This window comes from Nyctereutes procyonoides, unplaced genomic scaffold (genome assembly GCF_905146905.1).
Source record: "Nyctereutes procyonoides isolate TBG_1078 unplaced genomic scaffold, NYPRO_anot_genome, whole genome shotgun sequence".
Taxonomy (NCBI): Eukaryota; Metazoa; Chordata; class Mammalia; order Carnivora; family Canidae; genus Nyctereutes; species Nyctereutes procyonoides.
In genome coordinates, this window is record NW_026575125.1 from 85,865,116 (window position 1) to 85,888,277 (window position 23,162).

Consider the following 23,162-nt stretch of genomic DNA (forward strand, 5'->3'; position numbering starts at 1 on the left):
GCCTGCCAACTAGTATAGGAGTAAAAACTCCCAAGCTTTTACTGCTTATTTGTGACATCTGAATTTTTCAAATATGATTTCTTTAGTCATTTCATTATTTTCAGCCTTCTACGCATTGTATTTCTTCCATCTTTTTCATGAAATGTAAAGCACATTTAGACTATGAATGTGTCGAAAACTTCTTGCTTCTTATTAATCCTCTCTTCAGGTTACTTTTAAAGCCAAACAACTGGGCAGCCCAGGTGGCTCAGTGGTTTAGCGCCACCTTCAGCCCCGGGCGTGATCTGGAGACCTGGGATCCAGTCCCACATAGGGTTCCCTGCATGGGGCCTGCTCCCCCTCTGCCTGTGTCTCTGCCTCTCTCTCTCTCTGTGTGTCTCTCATGAATAAATAAATAAAATCTTTAATAAAAATAAAAATAAAGCCAAACAACTTTACTTATGGTGAATACATTCATCCCAAGTACAGTTTAAAAAAAAATTAGAATCTCATCTTCTAAGATTCAACAATATTTCTGGCTTAGTGCAAGTTATAAAATCACATTGTTCTATTAATACATCAGTGAATAGAACCAAACCCAACCCTTGACGTCTCTTCGTGTAGCACTCTGACCATGTGTTTATGAAGAAAAAATCCTATTAATAGGATCCAGAAAATGTACTACTAGTTGAGGGTCTGAGTATTCTAAAGCCTATTTAAATACAACAATGCTTTTAAAATAAGATTTATTCAATATTTGAGGAAAAGCTTCGGTTTAATAAGACTCATATTTAACATCTGGCCATAAGACTGAACGTTACTGAGTCAACAGAATGTGTCTTGATGAGAAAAGACTTCTTTTTTTGTATGAAAGATCTGAAATTAAAAAAGAGCTCCATTATTAAGAAATAGTCATTAATAACACAAACTATTTCAACTCAGATTAGTACCTCAGAGAAATAGATTTTTAAAAAGCATTCAAAAATAAAAAATAAAAAAGCAATCAGCAGAGAAATAAAGTGAAACATTTCATACATATTCAAATTTCTCTATCTTTAAAAGAGCTGGTATTAAGATATTTTTCACCAAGTCACAATTTCTCCTTAAAGCCCACCAATCCTTAGTGACTTTCATCTTCTGATATTCTATAATATCTGTACAACTCAAATAGGAATCCTCTAAAAACAGCTCATAGTGCAGGTTATATTTTTTATGGATTCTATCTCCCCCATAGAGTATGAGCTCTTAGAGGGCAGGCACTATCTTTTTCAATTTTTGCGATTTTTCCTGTGATATACTAGTAATATATTTCAGTCTACATCCAGTCTAAACCACTCTTTTCTTCCTCCCAATCATGCTTTCCTCTTGTAACTCTTTCCTTATATTGTTCCCTAATCTAGAAGTAAATAGTGTTTCATATTCTAAAGCATTTGTTATTCCTATATTTCAGAAAACGTAAATCCACCTCCAAATTTAGCTTTATAGGGTTAATTTTTTTAATTACTGTATTTTCTGAAGACATCAAAATCCATTCAACATCAATTGTACACCCACAGTTTACAGAAAAAAATTATAAAACATAGGTCCATCAGTTCTAAATGCAGAACATTTTTTGTTAGCTACTATCTCAAACTAAACACTGTTTACAACTTACCGTTTTCAGTAAAGCCCTTTGCTTATACAAAAGCAGGCAAGTTATTACCAAAACAAATATTGAGACAAAAGCAAATGGTATCAAGAAAAATACTAAGGTTTCCTTCCATATGTCACCTAGGATTAAAAATCACAAAAAAGGGGGAAGGGTTAGATGTTTACAATTATTTTTGAAACTGAATTTATTTATAAATAAACCAGTAACTGGTAAAGAGCTGACCTAAAACTTGGTAACTTCTGTCATATTTGCTAGTGCATAGATACCATAGTTGTTTGCCTACAGCATTCCTTTCATTTGTGTACTTTGTATATAAAACAATTACTTTACTAAACTGTAACATCTCTTCATTTCACTTAGAAAAACAACTCCCTAAAGCTCAATTCTTATTTTCTGATATGATTTTATTTCAAATTTGACCTTGTGAAATTTCAGAATAAAATGATGAAATATTAGTTAAGTGAATAGGTCTTGTGTATCTCTTAACTCTTACTAAGTCAAAGGTTTATATTGTATCACATAATGCTATATAGTGAGCAAGAGCTGGTGACAGGTAGCAGAATACATGATCAGAAAATTTGACACTTTGGTGTGGGGATTATTTTGAGCTGAGGGCAATCGAGACCCAGCAAACTCAAGAAAAATGTTTACCTCTCCCTTAATTACATAAAAGAATTTAGATTTGGGGACCTGGTCTGAGAGAACTATTACCAGAGACAACTTTTATTTGAATGACCTATCTGTATGGCAGGGCAAACATCTAATTACAATAGTAGCCCCCCCCCCATACACACATCCTCATCCATGGTTTCACTTATGTGTGGTCAACTATACTCCAGAAGCAGATGATTCTCCTTCTGTTGTACCATCAGAAGATCAATAGTAGCCTAATGCTATGTCATAATGCCTACATCATTCACCTCACTTTATCTCATCACTTAGGCATTTTATCATCTCACATCATCACAAAAAGAAGAGTGAGTATAAGGTATTTCAAAAGACCACATTCACATAGCTTTTATCACAGTTGTTGTTATAACTGTTCTATTTGTTAGTTATTGCTATTAATTTCTTATTATGCCTACTTATAAATTAAACTTTACCATAGATGATATAGGAAAAAACAATTAACATAGGATTCAGTACTCTCCATGGTTTTAGGCAACCACTCGGAGTTTTAGAACTTATCCCCTGTAGATAAGAGGGGGGACTACTGTACCAAACATCTCTTCTTATTGTTCTGTGAATTAATCCTTCTCCCCCTTTGAAGTCCCAGGCCCCAATCCTACTCCTTAGCTCAGATGGAATATAAGCCTCAACTGCCCTACTTGCCCTTAGGTCTCATATTTCCATGGGGCCTATGGGTACCTATGGGTACCTATGGGTACCTATGGGGCCATGGGTACCTATGAAATTAATTTTGTTTAATTGTTAATCTGTCTTATGTTATTTTAATTAGTAGAGCAGCCAAAGAATCTAGAAGAGTAAAAGGAACATTTTTCCTCCACAACAGTGGTGTATTCAGCAGGATGAACTTTAACTGGCCAGTAAGAATTCTTATCATGTCAGTCTCCCGGATCTCTGCCTACAGTCTCATGAAAGCAAGAGTGGTGAGAGTCCTTTTCTTTTTCTAAATTTATTTTTTTTTAAGATTTTATTTATTTATTCATGAGAGACACACAGAGAGAAGCAGAGACATAAGCAGAGGAAGAAGCATGCTCCCTGCAGAGAACAACTGACACGGGACTCGATCCCAGGATCCTGGAATCATGACCTGAGCCAAAGGCAGATGCTCAACCACTGAGCCACTCAGGTGCCCCTCTTTTTCTAAATTTAGATTAGCAGGAGAAAATATTTATGGAACAAGTTCCTTAGGTATAGTACATCTGGTAAAGATTTGATATTAGTACTTTTGGTTTCTATTGATCCTTTTCCTCTGTTTCCCTTTGTCCCTTTCTAGAACTTGAGAGCTTGGCTTTATGGCCAGTGAGAATATTCTGCCAACCAAAGGGTGTATGTACCAGTATGCATTTGGTAGACAGCTGAACAGGCTGTGGATCTGAGCTGACTGGAGTTAGGCCTAGGTCCACCTTAAAAACCAGAACTTAGGCTAAACTAGGTCTAGAGTGAGGTTTCTTTGTTTGACTCTGGCAGCTGTCAGGGGAATTTTGTCATAAGGGGTCTCAGCCCATGAGGGCCCTTTTGTCATCTCAACCTTCATTGTCTCATTGTGATAATAAAGGTCTCTGTTTTCTTAGGCTGGATCTTGTGAGGGCTGCATCTTTTGCACTCTCCTTTGGGGTACCTTACTGGTTTGAGTCACTTTTGAGATTAATAGATCCTACTTATCAATGGCCAGACAATGGATATTTTGAATTGGACTTCTTAGATTGAAATATTTTTAGAGAGCACTCATCCTATTGACACCTGTGGAAAAACTCAATTAAAAATGGACATAAAAAATATAATGGCTAGCCTTAGGGATTCCCTTAACAAGATTAAGGAACAAAAAGTGGAAAAAACAATTAAAAGTCTACATCTAGTGTAAATTCCCCTTTTCAAAATCTGGCTCCATTTGCCTAGTTCAGCTTCTCTTTTCTTATAACATATACAGAGAATACTCTTGCCTGATCTCCAGGACCAGGGTATATGGGTTACTTGTGTAAATGCTGAAAGATAGGAAGGGATTTTAGCAGAAGCACCCAAGAAGGGTGGTGGGGGTCCCTTTGCTATTCCTTATAATTCCCCCTACTTTCCAGGGATTTTTAATCAGGCTCTACCAGCTTCAGGTCTTTCCATACAATTTCCCTTCCAGGTATATTCTGGACCCTCATTACAAAGAATTCATGTCTCATGGACAGCAGCAAATCTTTTAAATTATAAAGCCCCTTTATCTCCACTTTCAGAAGATCATACCAATTTAGAGGAGTTGGAAAGATCAGTGGTCATTCAACCTGTCACTCACAAGGACCTTATTAGATGCTAAGGGGTATTCTTCCTACCCGTAGGTATATTGAAGTAAAAGACAAATCATGGGGCGCCTAGGTGGCTTAGTCAGTTGGGTATCTGCCTTCAGCTCAGGTCATGATCTCAGGATCCTGGGATCCTGCTCCAAATCAGGCTCTCTGCTCAGTGGGGAGTCTGCCTCTCCTTCTCCTTCGGCCTCTTCCTCCACTTATGCACTTGCTCTCTCTCTTTCTCAAATAAATAAATCTTTTAAAAAAATCAAAAATAAGCGGTAAATCCTATGGCTCCCTGAGAAAACTGCCCCCCTCCAGAAGAAACAGATCAGAATTTCTCCTAGGCCCTCCTACAAATGATCAGCTGAAGGCCAATGTTCAGGGGTTGATAGAAGCAACAGGAGATGCTTCCCTCCAACCCCACAACAAAGGTGAATTGTTCCAAGTTTAAATAGTACACTCAGAAAGGCCTTTGCTTGAAAGCTTTATACAGACTTTACAAAGGCCTTATGCAAATTCTTCAACATCAACTCAAATGCCCTCACATCTGTCCTTGAAGGAGAGTTCCCGTATGGGCCCCTCCCAAAGTTCATGAGACTCTGAGGGATTTTCTGGTAAACTGCTACGTTATTCCCTTAAACAGCCAAGGGAAATGAAAACTAAAATTAATTAAAACCTTGCCTGCAAAGGGCATCCTGGGAAAACTGGCAGAAGCCAGCAAAGGGTGAGAATTCTTTACCAGAGTTAGCTCTCACAAATCTGTCCATAGTGCTCAATCAAGAGAGGAAGATGAAATTTCACATTGTCTCTTCCTTTCCAAATCCAGACCCATTGGTTATTGATCCTTTTTCTCCCGGAGATAGCTATATGCCTTCTTGCTTGTCTTGTTTTGTTTCCAAGAACCAAGCTTGGATTCCTGCCTGCTTGGGACATGCAGGTGGTTGATTCTTTCTTTTGGCTATCTTTGGGAGTGACTCTGGATCTTGGGAAGGTAATAACCTTTGCATCCTCTTTGGGGCCCCTGGGGGTTAAGTACTGCCAGAAATACTGTTTGTCCTAGATGAAAACTGACAAGATATTCTAAAGAATTTTTTAGTAGATCAGAAGTTGGTCAGAAATTGAAAGCTGATATACAGAGCCTGAAATAAATTTTTTAGGCCTCTTTCCCTAAGCTAAAATGAAATTAGGCACCCAGAAAGAAAAACCTTCTGAAGCCTTTGTAAAAGGATTTACTAAAACATTCCAAAGATCCCTGATATAAAAAAGCAGACTGAAGATAAGGTACTTGAATGGGTGGACCAACCTATGATGTCACTTAGGCTACAATCCAATTCTTTGATAAATTGAGAATAACTGTCTTTTCCTTACAAATCTTTACAAAACTAGAAATGCAGCTGTAGAGGTAGTTTAAAGTTCACTTATTCCTTCTTATCACTCTCCAAATCTCCTCTATTTCTAAAGGCTTGAAAGTATTGTAAAAATTCTGGCTTTAGGAAACCAAAGTCCTCCTTGGAGGAACATGCATTCTTTCCCTGTGCCTTTGAGATGTAATTGTTAACTTTTATCTAGGTCATCTCTTTAAAGCACAAACTTCAGGGAGAAGTAATTCTTATCAGAAGAACACAAAAAGGGTAAGGTCATTTGAAACTTAGATGAATGCTTCTCACAAATATTAATTTATATTATTGTACTTGACTCAATGGCAGTGATTTTTAAAATAGAAGCTAGAAGTTCTCTGTTTATGTCTGTATGCTTATGTGTGTTTATTTTTTTGAAGATTTATTTATTTTAAGGGGAGAGAGCCTGCACTCACAAGTGGGGGGAGGGGTAGAAGGAGAAGCAGAAGCAGACTTCCTGCTGAACGTGGAGCTCTACCAGGGTTTGATCCCAGGCCCCTGAGCTCATGACCTGCACAGGTCAGATGCTTAACTGACTGAGCCACCCAGGTGCCTCTGTTTATATGTGTTTATATATATGTATTGTATGGTATTTGTCTGCCTTTGAATAGTGCTGCCAAAATTACTTTGTAAAGAAAATTAAACATTTATATAAACTGAAGTCTCAGAAATATAATAGAAACTAACCCAAATGAATTTCAGGTTTACATGATCTGGGAAAATGTTTGGTATTAAAGCTACTTTAAATTTGTTGGTTTAATTAAAACAGGCATGTCTTTAGAGATACAAGGATTAAACATAATGCTTTTATTCTACCAAGGCTTATTAAACCTCAAAAGAGTTTATGTTATCTCTTACAAAATTTGTCAGCAAGAAAAAATAGCTTGGGATGATGTCTGACTTTGTTCAATGTCTCATCAAGTTTTTGTGAGTAATAAAAAAAAAAGTTTTTGTGAGTAATCTAAACATAATTATTGAGAACAAGTGAATTAGATATTTATGAAATAAGAGATTTTAGGTGAAATTTTTAGTTTCCCTAAATCTTTTTGGTAATCTAAAACCTTAAAGTTTTGCTAAGTTAAATGACCATAATACAGTCATAAAGATCATTTTTAAATAAGATAAAATGCTAAAACATTAATTACTGAACATAGGCTTATCTACTTCTTTCTTCCTTTTGTTAAAAAAAAAAAGACAATAGGCTCAAAGTGGAGTCACTTGTGCTAAGCCCTGCACCAGCAAACTAAGACTTAATCTATAACTTAATTGCAATTTTAGCATTCTGTCAGGGACATGACCTTTATACATTCAGTCTGGCACTACCTGATCAGCACTAGTAAGGTAAGTGATTGGTAAACCCTTGACCCCTTTCATTCCATAAAGGAAGGTGACCTTGCCTAAAATAATCCATGATTTTCCCCATTCTGCCTATAAAAGCCTTCCATTTCATACAGCCCCTCAGGGCTCCTTCCTATTTGCTAAGTGGGATGCTGCTCAATTTATAAACCTTACATAAAGCCAATTAGATCTTCAAATTTACACAGCTGAGGGATCCCTGGGTGGCTCAGCGGTTTAGCGCCTGCCTTTGGCCCAGGGCACGATCCTGGAGATTCGGGATCGAATCCCACGTCAGGCTCCCGGTGCATGAAGCCTGCTTCTCTCTCTGCCTGTGTCTCTGCCTCTCTCTCTCTCACTGTGTGCCTATCATAAGTAAATAAAAATTTTAAAAAAAAATTTACACAGTTGAATTTCTATTTAAAACACTATTACAGGGCAGCCCGGGTGGCTCAGTGGTTTAGCACCGCCTTCAGCCCAGGGTGTGATCCTGGAGACCCAGGATCAAGTCCCATATCGGGCGTCCTGCATGAAGCCTGCTTCTCCCTCTGCCTGTGTCTCTGCCTCTCTCTGTGTGTGTGTGTGTCTCATGAATAAATAAATAAAATCTTAAAAAAAAAAACAAAAACAAAAAAACACTATTACAGGGGGATCCCTGGGTGGCTCAGCGGTTTAGTGCCTACCTTCGGCCCAGGGCATGATCCTGGAGTTCTGGGATCGAGTCCCACATCAGGCTCCCTCCATGGAGCCTGCTTCTCCCTCTGCCTGTGTCTCTGCCTCTCTCTCTGTGTGTATCTCTCATGAATAAATAAATAAAATAAAATAAAATAAAAAACCACACACTATTACAGGGCAGCCCTGGTGGCTCAGTGGTTTAGCGCCACCTTCAGCCTGGGCTGTGATCCTGCAGATCAGGGATCGAGTCCCACATCCGGCTCCCTGCATGGAGTCTGCTTCTCCTTCTGCCTGTGTCTCTGCCTCTCTCTCTGTATCTCTCATGAATAAATAAATAAAATCTTTAAAAAATTAATTAAAAAATACTATTACAAAGAAACTAAGATATTTGGGTCTGTTGGTAAACATGTCTTGTGTCATACTGAAAGACTATATTGTGAAGAAACATGTTTCTAGAAATTATGAAATGTATTCATAAATTTTCCAATCTAAAGAATACTGGCATAACAGTTTACAATTGCTTACTTCTTAGTTTCACTATAAATTAAGATTTCTAAAGGTTAAGAATTCTAATTAATTAATGTAACTAAAGCTGCTAGAGGGGCACCTGCACGGATCAGTGGTTGAGCATTTGCCTTTGGCTCAAGTCATGATCCTGGGGTCCTGGGATCGAGTCCCACATCAGGCTCCCTGCAGGGTGCCTGCTTCTCCCTCTGCCTATGTCTTTGCCTTTCTCTCTGTGTTATCTCATAAATAAATAAAATCTTTAAATAAAAAATAGAGCTGCTAGAAATAATAAGGAAAATATCTCTGTATATAAGGAAAGTACAATATATATTTTTGGTAAGAGAGGTTATGAGGTATGGAGATGTATTTTTTGTTTAGGAGAAAGAAAGTAGTTTTATCCTAAAGTGAAACTGGTTGTTTCAGAAGAAGAAAGAAGAAAATAAAGGACAAGTTATATAGAAAATTGGGAAAAAAAGAGAAAAAGAATCCTACTTTTTGTGCTCAAGTTAGCTAAAATAGAATTAATTTATTATAAGAGTTATAAAATGAAGCTTTAAAATCAGTCATGTACTTACATAAAACTGGAACTTAATTTTCTTTTATCTGTTAAAAGGACAAAATTTTCTTGGACTATTGGTCTGCTACTGATAAGAGATTGTCAAAGGTTTTTCCTTAACTTTTAAGTAGTCTGCCTAGAAAGTAAAGATTTTCTGTTTTATCAAAGTAATTTCCTGAGCTTCATGTCTGGTCTTTGACAGTTAAGAAAACTGAATCTCCTCAATACTGAAAGAGCAAAGTTTTACTAATAACCATGTAACCTTCTGTACTTGCCTTTGAAATCTTTTGTCACTTTGGTCAAATAAATAAATATTGTTTCATAGTGATATGTGATCCTTTTTTAGTCATGTCCAAACTTTTTTATATTTTTGACAAATTTCCTATAATCAAATTCCAAATGAAGTCCTTTTGATTTAGAACTTGGGTATTTTCTAGAGAGTCCCTGGAACATCTCAAAAGTTATGTTCTCTCTCCTTACAAAAAGTGAGATATCAAACTAATTAGGCTTGTTTGCTATGTTAAATTACATGGGAAGCATTGTCAAATAAGTGATGCTAAAGCTTCTTAGATTATATTTGTGTGGATACAGTAGTAATATAAGTGTTTCAAAATTATGTGAAATTCCTAGAAATGTGGCATGTTTGGTATAATGATTGTTAGACATAATTCCAGTTACTGTCTTAAAATGTTGTATGTTACATAAATAACCAAATTTCCTTGTCACTTCCATTGAAATGAATTTTCATCAGATCTTTAATAATAAGTATTTTTTAAAACTTTTTTATTTACAGTTATTGTTTTACCCATACACTTTTGAAAAAGTGTTCAAAAGTATTTGAAAAGTACTATATCTTCAAAAAGATTTAAGGAAAGCACTTTTGACAAGCACAAGTTTCTGATAACTTTAAGATCATAAAATTGAACAGAGTAAGAATTTCCAGAACTACTGAAAACCCTGGATTAAAGCAGAATAAGAATTAATCACATGGCACTCAGTGAAACTGATGAGGGTAATTATAATTTCTAAAATATTTTGTTTGAAACTTTGCTTTTTTTTTTAATGGTTTCTTTTTCCAGATTCAAGGAAACTTTTTTCTCTTAAGTACCTACATCTTAGAGCAACTTGGTAAAGTGTATCTTTGTGAACAAAGATGGAACAACTTTCCTCCCTACCTGATCCCTCCAGAATTTGGAGTGAGAATTCTTATTTCATGGCAATATTTGTTTAAGTTTAATAAGAAGCTGTTCTCCTTGTTAACAGGACACAACTGAAAACATTGGTTATATTACTAGGGCTTTGACTGGAATGTCATATTTGAGAGACATCTACATAGACTCAACCAGATATCACCAGTCTTCAGGAACTAAGGTGAGCTTTATGGGGGCAATAATTAAGCCCTTGGAAAAAATCAGCCTGGTGCCTTCTTGTCAGGTCGCTTCCTGGCAGGATCAGGAATGTGAGAAAATCTGAGGAACCTCAAGAAGAGAGGAATTCACCCAAATCTATAGGTAGTGTAAGCCAAGTCTAACGACAAGAATTCAGCTTGGCTTCTTAGCCTTCAAAGGCTTTTAAAAATCCAATCTGAGATTCCCTATGAAAAGTTCCAGCAGGATCCCTGGGTGGCGCAGCGGTTTGGCACCTGCCTTTGGCTCAGGGCGCGATCCTGGAGACCCGGGATCGAATCCTATATCGGGCTCCCGGTGCATGGAGCCTGCTTCTCCCTCTGCCTATGTCTCTGCCTCTCTCTCTCTCTCTGTGTGTGACTATCATAAATAAATAAAAATCTTTAAAAAAAGGATGTTTATAAAAAAAAAAAAAAAAAAAGAAAAGAAAAGTTCCAGCAAAGCAGATTTAGGAGCCTGTATCATCAATCACTATTCTTGTTGCACTTATGTAAATAATCAGGCCAAGTTTATTGAAACTAGATTTTGCAAACACATTTTTCTTACTATGGTTCTCTTTATAAACTGGATTTGACTATAGAAAGGAAACTGTTTTAGTAATACACCTTTGTGGATATCCAATTATTGTACTGTTAATTACCTCTGAGGTTTTCTTTTCTATCTATAAAATGGGCTATATACTGAACTCTTCTAGTTTCCTTCCATATATAATTACAACCCTCCAAACTAAGATTTCCAAAGTTCTTCTACTCTTCTGACATGGAATCAATGAGAAGTAAAAAATCCCCTTTCTGGAAGCCATGCAAGCTAAAGCTAAACAACTTCATATAAACTTCAAAGAAATCACCACAACAGCTCATTTATAGACAATCTTTGTGCCTATAACAGTGTGGGCTACTGAGAAAGATCACTAGAGACATTCAAACTGCAAACTAGGAAAATCTATCAGACTGCCACTTCCTGCTCTTGGTCCATCTAAAGATGAGTTAAACAGTACATCTAGAAAACTTCTTGACTGGTTGGTTGCCTTCAGAAGTCAGGGTCCTGGGATCAAGCCCCACATCCCAACAGACTCCCTGCTCAGTGGGGAGTCTGTGGCTCCCTCTGCCTCTCCCTCCCCCCTGCTCTCTCAAATAAATAAATAAAATCTTAAAAAACAAAGAAGTCAGAAACTGAAATCATAATCTGCCCCTATTACTAACCATTTTTTGTTTGTTTCCACAGAAGTGCCTCTTCTTAAATACCTGATTGCTTGCATTATAGACCTAACTTCTGGAGCCTGCCCACATCACCAACTCTTGAAGTGAGACACAACTGCGTAACTAAACTGTCTCTGGGCTGAGAAACTTCTTAGGGAAGTTTCAAAGGCAAGACTGAAAAGGAGCAGAATACATGAACCAAAATGTGCCACTTTGGCATGTGGATTATTTTGAGCTGAAGACATTCAAGACCCAGCAGTCTTTAGAAAAAACATTTACCTCTCTCTTAACTACCTAAAGAATTTAAATAGTGGGCCTGACTCAGAGAGTCACTTTGGTCTATTACCAAAGAAACATTCATCTCAATGACCCATCTTCCTGGTAGGGCAAATATCTAATTACCAAACAGCTGCTTTTCTTATTGTCCTGTGAGTTCTATTCCCCTTTGAAACTCCAGGCCCCTGTCCCATTCCTTAATTCATGATGGCATATAGTAAGCAGTGACTGCTCTACTTACCCTTGAGTCTCATATTTTTATGGGTTGCTGTACACAAAATTAGTTTTTCTTCTGTTGGTCTGTCTTGTGTGAATTATTAGACCAGCCAAAGAACCTAGAAGGGTAGAAGTAAAATATTTCCTCCCCTACACTGGTCTTTATAAAAGTCCCTGTGTGAATAATGGAGCTAGTCTTTATTTATTTATTTATTTTTTAAGGATTTTGTTTATTCATGAGAGATACACAGAGAGGCTGAGACACAGGCAGAGGGAGAAGCAGAAGCAGGCTCTCTGCAAGGAGCCCGATGTGGGACTCCATCCCCAAACCCTGGGATCAGCCCATGAGCCGAAGGCAGATGCTCAACCACTAAGCCGCCCAGGTGTCCCAATGGAGTTTGTCTTTAAAGGTCATTTTTTTTTTTAAGATTGTATTTATTTATTTATGAGAGACAGAGAGAGAGAGACGCAGAGACACAGGCAGAGGGAGAAGCAGGCTCCATACAGGGAGCCTGATGTGGGACTCGATCCCAGGTCTCCGAGATCAGGCCCTGGACTGAAGGTGGCACTAAACCGCTGAGCCACCCGGGCTGCCCTAAAGGTCTTTTTTTTTTTTTTTTTTTTAAGATTTTATTTATTTATTTGACACAGAGAGAGGGAGCAAGAGAGCACTAGCAGTGGGGGTAGCAGGCTCCCTGCTAAACAAGGAGCTTGATACAGGGCTTCATCCCAGGACCCCAGGATCATGACATGAGCAGAAGGCAGACACTTAATGAACTGAGCCACCCAGGTTCCCCTAAAAGTCATGTTTTTAAAGTTGTCTAACATTTTAGAGACTAAATGAGATGAGGTTGTTTTTCTTTTCTTTTAGCATAAAGCATTAATGGTTCTTTTGCATTGCAAGAAATGAGCAATCATTAGACAAACTTAAAAAGTAGACAAACCTTGTCCTTCCAAACCAGTATCTTCCATTCATTTTGAAGGACTACAGAGGATCTTGAGTCCTAGGTCCATTACCTACACTCAAACCTACCCTCAAGTCCACCTTTTTCTTTGTCCTGTTCCCTTAGGATCTTCTTTTCTTTTTCTTTTTCTTTTTTTTTAAGATTTTATTTATTTATTCATGACAGAGAGAGAGAGAGAGGCAGAGACACAGGCAGAGGGAGAAGCAGGCTCCATGCAGGGAGCCCAATGTGGGACTCGATCCCGGAACTCCAGGATCACACCCCGGGCTGCAGGCAGCACTAAACCGCTGAACCACCGGGGCTGCCCAGGATTTTATTTTCTACTAAAAAATTAACAAATTCATATGTTCAACTAAGATATGCAAGTATATAATCCAGAGAAATGACTAATGATGTAAGCTTTCTGGCATACAAAATTAGCAGTGGGAAAGCAGGCTTCTTTCTGGAGGTTCAAGTTGCTTTCCCTACATGCAGAGTCAATCCTAAAGAAGATCTATTTTCATTTCCATAAAAAAGTATTGTCCTATATTTCTATTGCTTGAAACATCAATAAGGAAATCTCCTAAAGAGCTAAGAACTACATGTGTCTCAGGAAATTCTTTGTTCCTAATCTCAATGATTAAGATTCTACCAAGAGATATCCCTCAGGGCAAAAGAAATCTCAGTCATCAATATTGCAGTTAAGATTGTATGTAATATACACTAAAGGATGTATTATTTTGAGCATGTGGCAAAAAAACGTATCCACTTTAAACTATGCACTGACTAATGATAATATACAATTCAGGGCATGATTTTTTCAGTGTCAGTTCCAGAGTCTCCAATGCCTGAAAAAATCTGGCACATATTAGGTGCTTTATAAAAATTTGATGAATGAAAGAGAACGATATATTATATCGATATAATAGGAGGGTAACAAACAGGGATTCTATTATAATGGAACAATAGGAAAAGAGATGAATGATTGACAGACACTAGTATCTATCTGTATCTATATCCATATATGTATTTACATATCTATATACCTGAAAGAGCAATGCTGAGTTAATTTCCTTCACTTTTGAACAATTATTAGTAATTTCTGTTGAGGGCAGCCCCGGTGGCGCAGCGGTTTGGCGCCTCCTGCAGCCTGGGGTGTGATCCTGGAGACCCGGGATCGAGTCCAACGTCGGGCTTCCTGCATGGAGCCTGCTTCTCCCTCTGCCTGTGTCTCTGCCTTTCTCTCTCTCTCTCTCTCTCTCTCTGAGTAAATAAATCTTTAAATTAAAAAAAAAGTAATTTCTGTTGATAAAGCTAGTATGCTATAAAGCATAATAATATTTTGCATCACTCTCAAAGCTTTTTTAGTTTATATTATTATTTAATTTAAATATATCTTTTTTATCATAAGTCACTATTTTTTAATTTTATTTTCTTAAAGATTTTATTTATATGAGAGAGAGCGAGCATGAGCAAGGGGAGCAGCAGAGGGAGAAGCAGACTCCCCACTGAGTAGTGGGCCCAACATAAGGCTGGATCCAAGGACCCTGGGATCATGACTTGAGCTGAAGGCAGATGCTTAACCAACTGAGCCACCCAGGCACCCCATCATAAGTCACTTTAAATCAGAATTGGAAGTGAATGGAATATGTTTTTACTAATGATGGTATGTTAATTTTAAAAACGCACAGTACTACACATTCAAAAACAAGTTTATGATGACCCTATCCTTGCTTTAAGATTTCTGTTCTCTTGAGAATTCAGAGCCTAGAAAAATATTGAATAAAATGTGCTTCCCAAAAAAAGAACTAGCATATTCTCTTTACCAAGAGCCAGAAAAATAAGAATGTTCATGAAACAACTATAAGATTCTTGGAGTCACCTAACTCTGGGAAACCAACTAGGGGTGGTGGAATGGGAGGAGGGCGAGGGGGTGGGGGTGACTGGATGGCAGGCACTGACGGGGGCACTTGACGGGATGAGCACTGGGTGTTATTCTGTATGTTGGCAAATTGAACACCAATAAAAAATAAATTTATTATTAAAAAAAAAGATTCTTGGAGTCAGATGCACTACCGTTGCGCAACGAGGCCTCTATAAGATTCTTACATAAACTCGTTTACTCCTAGTTAAAACTGAATATTAGATTTTCTATAAATCTATTTTTGAGGTGCTTGCTAATTTACTTTCTATTTATAGACTATATGCAAGAGCATTTGATTTCCACAATTACAAAATATACTGAAAGAAAATAAATTTGCTAGCAAATAGCTATTTAGTTACTGTTCTTAACTCATACCTTTCCAGCATTGTTCATCACTCCACTCACTCCAGATTCCATCATCTGAGCAATAAATATTCACTTTACTTCTTACCATAAAGCATAATTTTTGGCTTTCATTTGATGTTCTTGTGATTTGTATCTCATTCTCAACTGTGGTAGTCTGAAAGCCAAGTGAAAAATAAGATGCCATCATTTGATCTAATTGTAGCTAGATAGATCCCATTTGATTTGTCACTTCATAGTGAATTTTGTTGCATAAAATATACATATCAAATGACTAGAAAGGTATATACCAAAATCTTGACAGTGATTATCTCTCTGTATGGTGGGGAATTTTTTCAGTTTTTTCTTCCCTTCCTTATCTATATTATAATTTTTTTCTATTATAATGGATAATGGATCACCTGTAGTAAAGGGCATGTGTGACAGGGCAAAATGCCTAGATGTCTTTAGTGTTAATAATACCAGTATTTGGATTAGTGTTAAATTTCTCAGATTCCATAAACTGGAAAATGCCACATATACTGTTAGCAAAAAGAGCCATCATGTGAATGTTACTTCTATGGAAACTATAGAGTTCATACACATAAAGCCTTTTTTCCTCTTTATTCTTATTTTGGTTTACTGCCACAAAAGCTGTGTAATAGTGCTCAGGGCTTAGCATGAAACTTCTTCAGATATGAGAATACACAAGGCTGGATGATCTCAATGGAGAAAAAAAAAATTGCTTCAGTTTTGCTTTTCAAAGAACTGAACAGTGATTCTCATCCAAAATAACAGCTTCTCTTTTGTTGTAACTTCTTGGGAACCAGCATAATATAGTGGACCGGGAATAACTGGGTAATTTGTAAATCAATTCAGCTCCCAGTTTCCTCATCTGTATATGAAATTGATTAGAACTAATGGCTCACCTACATGTCTCCACCACTTCCTAAGTTGGAAATCAGTGAATAAAATTAACAAAAGCAATGTGGGGCTAAAGGCATCATCACAGTGTTGTCGCTGGGTGGTAATGAGTCTTTAATCATTACCTACCCCCCACCACCAGCCCCTCTTCTGCATTATAAGCAATGCAAGTAGCCCTGTCAGAGCCTAATTCTGACCTGATGTTTGTTCCTCAATAAGTGGTTTTCCTTTTTCTTTTCTTTTCTTCTCTTCTCACCTAAGGTTTCGTCGTAATCCATCTCATACTTGCACTTGGCAACTTTAATTTATTGGCACATTATTAGAAACAAATGACAATATTATCTCTGAAGTCCTAATGTAGCTTTAAAATTGGTATCATTAATTATGCCTTCAGACTATAAGCAAGAATCTTTCTTTTGTCTCCTAAGCTATATGGTTTTCTGGAAATTAAACTAAGATACATGTCATTCTATTCCTCATATAGATAGAAACTGATTTTGGTTCTCATGTTTGCTTATTTTATTAAAAAGGCTATGTTTAAAAAATAAATTTAAAAAAGGTTATGTTTATGATTTCTCCAAATAAATGCAATGTTCATACCACCCAAGTAGTATCATCTTCTGTGAATTCAATTTCATAAATTAAGCATTTGGCTGGAATGGGTCCTTTAGGCATGTTCCATTTCAGGTTAATTTCCTCTGAATTCTTCACAGTAAGACTAAGGTAGTCTGGTGGCAAAGGTTTAACTAAAAAGCAAAAAGAAGCCATTTCAACATGGAAGTTATTAAGTTTAGCAGTAGCTATTATAAAAAGCTAGGAACACCTAGTAAGAGAAGCCTCTAAGATAAATAGAGTGGTTCAAAACCAAGATTAGTTTATTGAGAAACTTGGTTATTTTGGAAATTAAATTTTGATAATTTACATATTCACAAATATTTAAGTCCAAGAGAAAAGTTAGAAGATCCAAATCATTACGGTCATTTTTCCACTTGCTTGCATTAGGAACAACTGTCACAACCATTACTACTACTATTTTATCAATAGCTAACTCTCATTTAAAGCTTATGATGTGTCAGGCACCAAACCAGGGATGTCACATAAACTCACTCATGTCTCACAAGAAACCTATGACGTATCCTCTATTATCCTCATTTTACTGATAAGGACATTGAAACAGAAATGAAACATAACTTGCCCAAAGTCATACAGCTAGAAAGTGGTAAATCCAAGATTCAAATCCAGGTATAGCAGACTCTGAAACTTGTCATTATTATAACTGTTAGAACCAGGAACTCAGACTCAGAATATCCAACCATTTGCCTATTGAGATATCGAGATAAGTGATTCTATAATTGCTCCAACATTAACACTAGACAAAAATACTTTATAGCAGACCAACTCTTTGAAGCTGTGGAATAAATTGTAAATTCTAAATAAAAATTCTAAAAAGACTTATTCTTCATTCAATTCCTTATTCCTGTACTTTTATTTTTTATTTTTTTTAAAGATTTTATTTATTAATCATGAGAGACACCGAGAGAGAGGCAGAGACACAGGCAGAGGGAGAAGCAGGCTCCATGTAGGGAGCCTGACCTGGGACTTGATACCAGAACTCCAGGATCATGCCCCAAGCCAAAAGCAGACGCTCAACCACTGAGTCACCCAGGCATTCCTCTGTACTTTTATTTTTATTTTTTTAAAGATCTATTTATTTATTTATTCATGATAGATATATATATGTATAGAGAGAGGCAGAGACACAGGAGGGGGGAGAGGCAGGCTCCATGCCGGGAGCCCGACGTGGGACTCGATCCCGGGTCTCCAGGACCCTGCTCTGGGCCAAAGGCAGGCGCCAAACCGCTGAGCCACCCAGGGATCCCTGTACTTTTATTTTTAATAAGAGTTTCTTCATATGCTCTATTGGCCCTCATTTTTCTGGCTTTGCATTTCCACAAATTTTTCTATATCTCTGTCTCTATCTCTTCTCTTCCATGTGGTTGTGAATAGCCTAAACTAGAAACATCTTGAAGTTGTTGAACTCACCTATATTTTGAAGCTGAAAAATAAAATAGCTGGGTCTGATAGGCTGGGATTCTGATGACCCATTAACACAGATATAGAAATCTTTATAGTCTGATGACTCCAAATAGGGAAACCTGCATCCCATATTTTTTCCATTAACCTTGATGTAATCAGTACACTCTGCTGAATGGTCCAAGCCCTCATACCTGTAAAAAGAGGTATTGTAAGAATTGTGCTTACCAATATCTTAAAGTATGATTGTATTCAATTTTCAATTATCTTAAGATACCAAGTGATTAAAAAAAATAATAACATGCAACATTTATTGAGCACCAACTCTGTGCCAAATCCTATGTTATGTGCTAGGGATACAACAGTTTAGAAGGCAGACATAGTCCATAATTTCAAGGAGATTACGACTTGGTAGGAGTCTTTACAAAATATCAAAGACAGGGCATGTACTTAGGTTATGTTTACTTGCTCACAGGATTTGTGAATCAAAGAATAATATTTCTATTAAGAGAAGTAGGGGTTTGTATAGATTATGCTCGGTGATACTGCATTTTTTATATTGTACTGGAGAACTTATATTACAAGAAAGCAGAACTAGAAGCAGACTTACAAAATATTGTTATGTTTAATAAAATAAATCAAAGTCCTCTGAAAATACAACACACATCAAGAGATAAGCCTCAGAAAAGCTAACAGAGGGGTCAAAAAGAAAAAGAGCTGTCTGGCAAGTAAATATCTAATTTCCCATTCTCCTAGACAAGAAATGTTGTCATATCATCAAAAGTTAACCTCTTTCCAGTAATAAAGTTAATGGGAATTAGAGTGGATTTCTCTACTGATTTTCAAAACAAAATGCCTGGTTTACTCTCCTAAATTATAGCTTGCAATGCAAAACGTGACATCTATAAAAGCAGACAAAATCCCTTTTGAAATTAGGCCAATCTAGCAGCTGATCAGGTACTGATACAAATAGCCAGACTCTACTGAATTCACTTTATGCCAAGTATTTCATTTGTCGTTTGTTTTTTTCACCCCAAGTTGTTATTTATTGCATGAAGGGGGTGATAAAAGAGACTTTTATGATAGTGAAAATATACTTTTTAAAAAATTCAATAGCTGCCAGCAGTATACTGGTTCTAGAGAGAGAGACGAAAACCCAAGTATTCTATAAAAAGCTTTAATTGGCCTTTTCAGGTAGCCAAGTATTTATTTTGGGCAGAGTTTGCAAAGTTATAGTCTCTTGGTTAGTTCACCTGATTAGAGTTTGGGAGACTTGAGTTCTAGGCTTGACTTCATCCAGATTTACTTTGTGCCAGTGGGAAGCCTCATAGTACCCTTATTTTCCAGTTTCTAAGATGTCAATATTTATCTCTCACTATTAAGATGAGGATAAAGCTATGTTAAATATGAACTACAATGTATAAGAGGGCAGAGACTTTGTCTTATTCATACTTTTGGCCTTTTTATCTAGAACAGTGTCTGGCAGTTAATAATTGCTTAATATTTGTGGAATTATTGAACAAATAAATCAGACCATAGAAATAGACCCAGCCAATGCCAGATGAAGAAACTGAGACTCCAGAAAGGAAAACTGCTTGCCCAAGACCACTAAACTCAATGATGCCAGAGTAGCAATTAGAACCCAATTGGCATGTTTTATAATTTCGCCTTTTAAAAAACAGGTACCTGTTAACACTGGATCCTTTTTCTCAGGATTCTTAATAGCTTATACCTTATCACTTATATCTTATGATTTTTCTAAAAAAAAAATAGCCATGATAATTTGGACCTGAAACACAAAGAGTAACACTTTGTTCTCTCTTGCTTTTTTTATGTTTAAATTCTGATACATATTTATCAATGTACCAATACTTTCATTTGTTTCATTAATTTAATGAATATTTTGTGATAATCTACTATGGACATAGCACAGTGTAGATAGTTAAGAGAAATGTAAGACACAGTTCATACACACCACTCTCTTAAAAATTTAAGGGAGCAAAGCACACATATATGACAAAAATTTAAATGCCATCCAGAGAAGGAATTAAGAGCTATAATAAGTCATAGTTCAGAGAAAAACTGAAGAGAAGTTGATGTGATCAGTAAAGAGCTAATGAAATTGAATACCAGATGGGCCTTGAAAGGTGGGTAAGCATTGGTGAGAAGGCCAGAGGGCATTCCAGATAATAATGCACACAAAGGCATAAAAGATCATAACATGGGTGAGAAAAAAATGTAGTGATGGGTCTAAATAAAGTGGAACATTGCCACTGGTGATAGTAGAAGGTAATGTTGGAAAAGCAGTGATACTGTGAGGCAGAAATTTAAATGCCAAACTATATTTTATCCTGGAGGCAATGAATAGCCACTGGAAGTCTTTGATATATGAAAATAGTGGGACACCTGGGTGGCTCAGTGGTTGAACATCTGCCTTTGGCTCAGGTCATGATCCTGGGGTCCTGGGATTGAGTCCCACATCAGGGTCCCCACAGGGAGCCTGCTTCTCTCTCTGCCTATGTCTCTGACTCTGTGTCTCTCATGAATAAATAAATAAAAGCTTTAAAAAAAGAGAAAATAGCAACATAGGAAGATAAATCTGGTTACAGTGTGCAGAATGACTAGGAAGGGAAGATACTGGAAGGAGAGACCATCATTTGGGAGATTATGCCAGGCAGTTATCCAGGTGTGGAATGAGGTGAGAGTACAGTAGAGTTCTTGTAGTACAGATGGGAAGTAAAAAACAGATGTGCAACCTTGCAAAAGAGTGTCAGAATGCAGTGATCAATGTTACCATGAAACAATGAAGGAATCGAGATAGAAGATTCAAATGGCTGTAAGTTTAAAAGCCTCAGTGATGGTTAAAAAAGGATAGGGAGGGGAGCCCGGGTGGCTCAGCAGTTTAGCGCTGCCTTCAGCCCAGGGCCTGATATTGGAGACCCAGGATCGAGTCCCACGTCAGGCTTCCTGCATGGAGCCTGCTTCTCCCTCTACCTGTGTCTCTGCCTCTCTTTCTCTCTGTGTGTCTCATCAATAAATAAATAAAATCTTATAAAAAAAAAAAAGATAGGGAAACCAGGAAAAGGACACAGTGTTAATAACAGGTACCTGTTTTTTAAAAGGCAAGAGTATAAAACATGCCAAAACTTTTTAGGTTATAATCCTATATATCTAAAGGATACAAAATTTAATCCAATGTTTCATTGCTTATATAACCCAGAGAATGCCATCCAGTAGCTACAGCCTAAACCTAATTACTCTCATTGAAAACCCCAAATACTTGTAAACAACCTTCATACTAAATACAATCCTGAAAAACAATAAGTTTAATTTAGTGAAAATAGTTACTTATACTGTAAATTAACTTTTATAAATTTTTTTTCTTAATAAGGAATTCTTATTATAAAAATACTTACCAGTAAAACAACTGGTAATTGGTATCAAAATGGACACCCATGCCAGGTTTCCAAGAGCAGACTAAATATTGCCAGTTGTAATATACACAGTCCATATCTTGAATTTTAGTTTCCCGATTTCCTAAAGAATGAATGAACTGTGAATGCTTGAAAGGCATGGTGATGAATCATTTGGGAAATCACTATGCAATTTTAATTCATTTCTTTTGACCTCTCGATTTCATTTAGCAATCAATATAATCAGTAATATTCCAAAAGGAAATTGTTAGAAACCACTTCACTGGAATGGGGCATGTAAAAATTAAAAAAAAAAAATGGGGCATGTAAAAATAAAAAATTAAAGGGTTCATTTAATGGTACTAGTGTAAGCATATGCAAAGGTACTAATTAATAATTCTAGGATTCTCTGAGCACTCACATACATATTTACTAATATGATCTCAAAACTGGGGACTATATTAACCTAATAAGATGCAGGTTTTGCCAAATGTGTTTGCTGATTTAAAGGATTCAAAAAGGCCAGTCACCCACTCCTAAGAAGAATTCTATCTGTTGCCACACTTTCACCTATATGTACAATCTGGTATATAAGAGTTAAGGGCCTATGGATTGTTCTGACAGTATTAAACATGAGAGAGCTTTATTTTAACCTTGTGGTGATGTCCAATAAGTAGTTTCTGCCCATGAACTTCTAACTTCTGATCCATTTGTGCATTGTGCTGGCAGAAGCGTGTTTATCTTTGCTTCAATACCTTTGTTAAGATCAAACCCATCTTTGTAATGTAGATTCTTGGTAATGATGGTCTGTTTTATAAGAAGATAAGACAAAGTCAAACTTATAAACAGTGACAGCATCATGAGCCACATTATTAGGGCTAAGAAGTCACCCTGAAATGTTTCCAATACCTAAGAAACTCCTAATGATTATCTGATACAATGTCCTAGATATATTCCTGGCAGAGCTCATTTCTGCGTATTATATCATTTGATGAGATCATCTGAATCTTAACACCTTATTCAAAATAACCCCAGGGGTGCCTGGATAGTTTAGCTAGTAGAGCATGCAACTGGATCTTGGGGTTGAGTTCAGCCCATGTTAGGTGTAGAGTCTACTTAAAAACAAACAAACAAGCAAATAAACAATGACAACAACAACAACAAACAAAATAAAAAATAACTAAAACATTCTGGAGAAGAAGAGTCTCTGTGGCAGGAACTTGAGCTGTAATGAACTTTAAATAGATAATTTTCAGATACCATATGCGTATTACATGACAAATGATCTAATCACATTTCAAATATCACTTGAACTCTTCAGTAATCATATACAGTAAAATCTTGGAGGTAACTGGAGAAAGTCAGACAAATTGCAAGCTTCCAGTGGACTATGATCATGTCATTATCCTTATATTCCTGATATC

General features: G+C 36.7%; 1 protein-coding gene across 5 annotated transcripts in view; it reads right to left on the bottom strand.

Moving 5' to 3' along the window:
- Positions 1–390: 390 nt before the first annotated feature.
- The window catches only part of IL13RA2 (interleukin 13 receptor subunit alpha 2), a 59,099-nt gene continuing 36,327 nt past the window's right edge, over positions 391–23,162 (bottom strand). For all 5 annotated transcript variants that reach the window (XM_055339058.1, XM_055339053.1, XM_055339054.1 and 2 more), the window contains 7 exons: positions 22,392–22,545; positions 21,742–21,862; positions 18,335–18,519; positions 16,892–17,037; positions 15,401–15,545; positions 1,634–1,749; positions 391–855 (listed from right to left, as the gene is read on the bottom strand). In XM_055339058.1, coding sequence (XP_055195033.1) covers positions 805–855; positions 1,634–1,749; positions 15,401–15,545; positions 16,892–17,037; positions 18,335–18,519; positions 21,742–21,862; positions 22,392–22,545 — 918 coding nt within the window. In that variant the 3' untranslated portion in view covers positions 391–804. The remainder of the gene's footprint in view (positions 856–1,633; positions 1,750–15,400; positions 15,546–16,891; positions 17,038–18,334; positions 18,520–21,741; positions 21,863–22,391; positions 22,546–23,162) is intronic.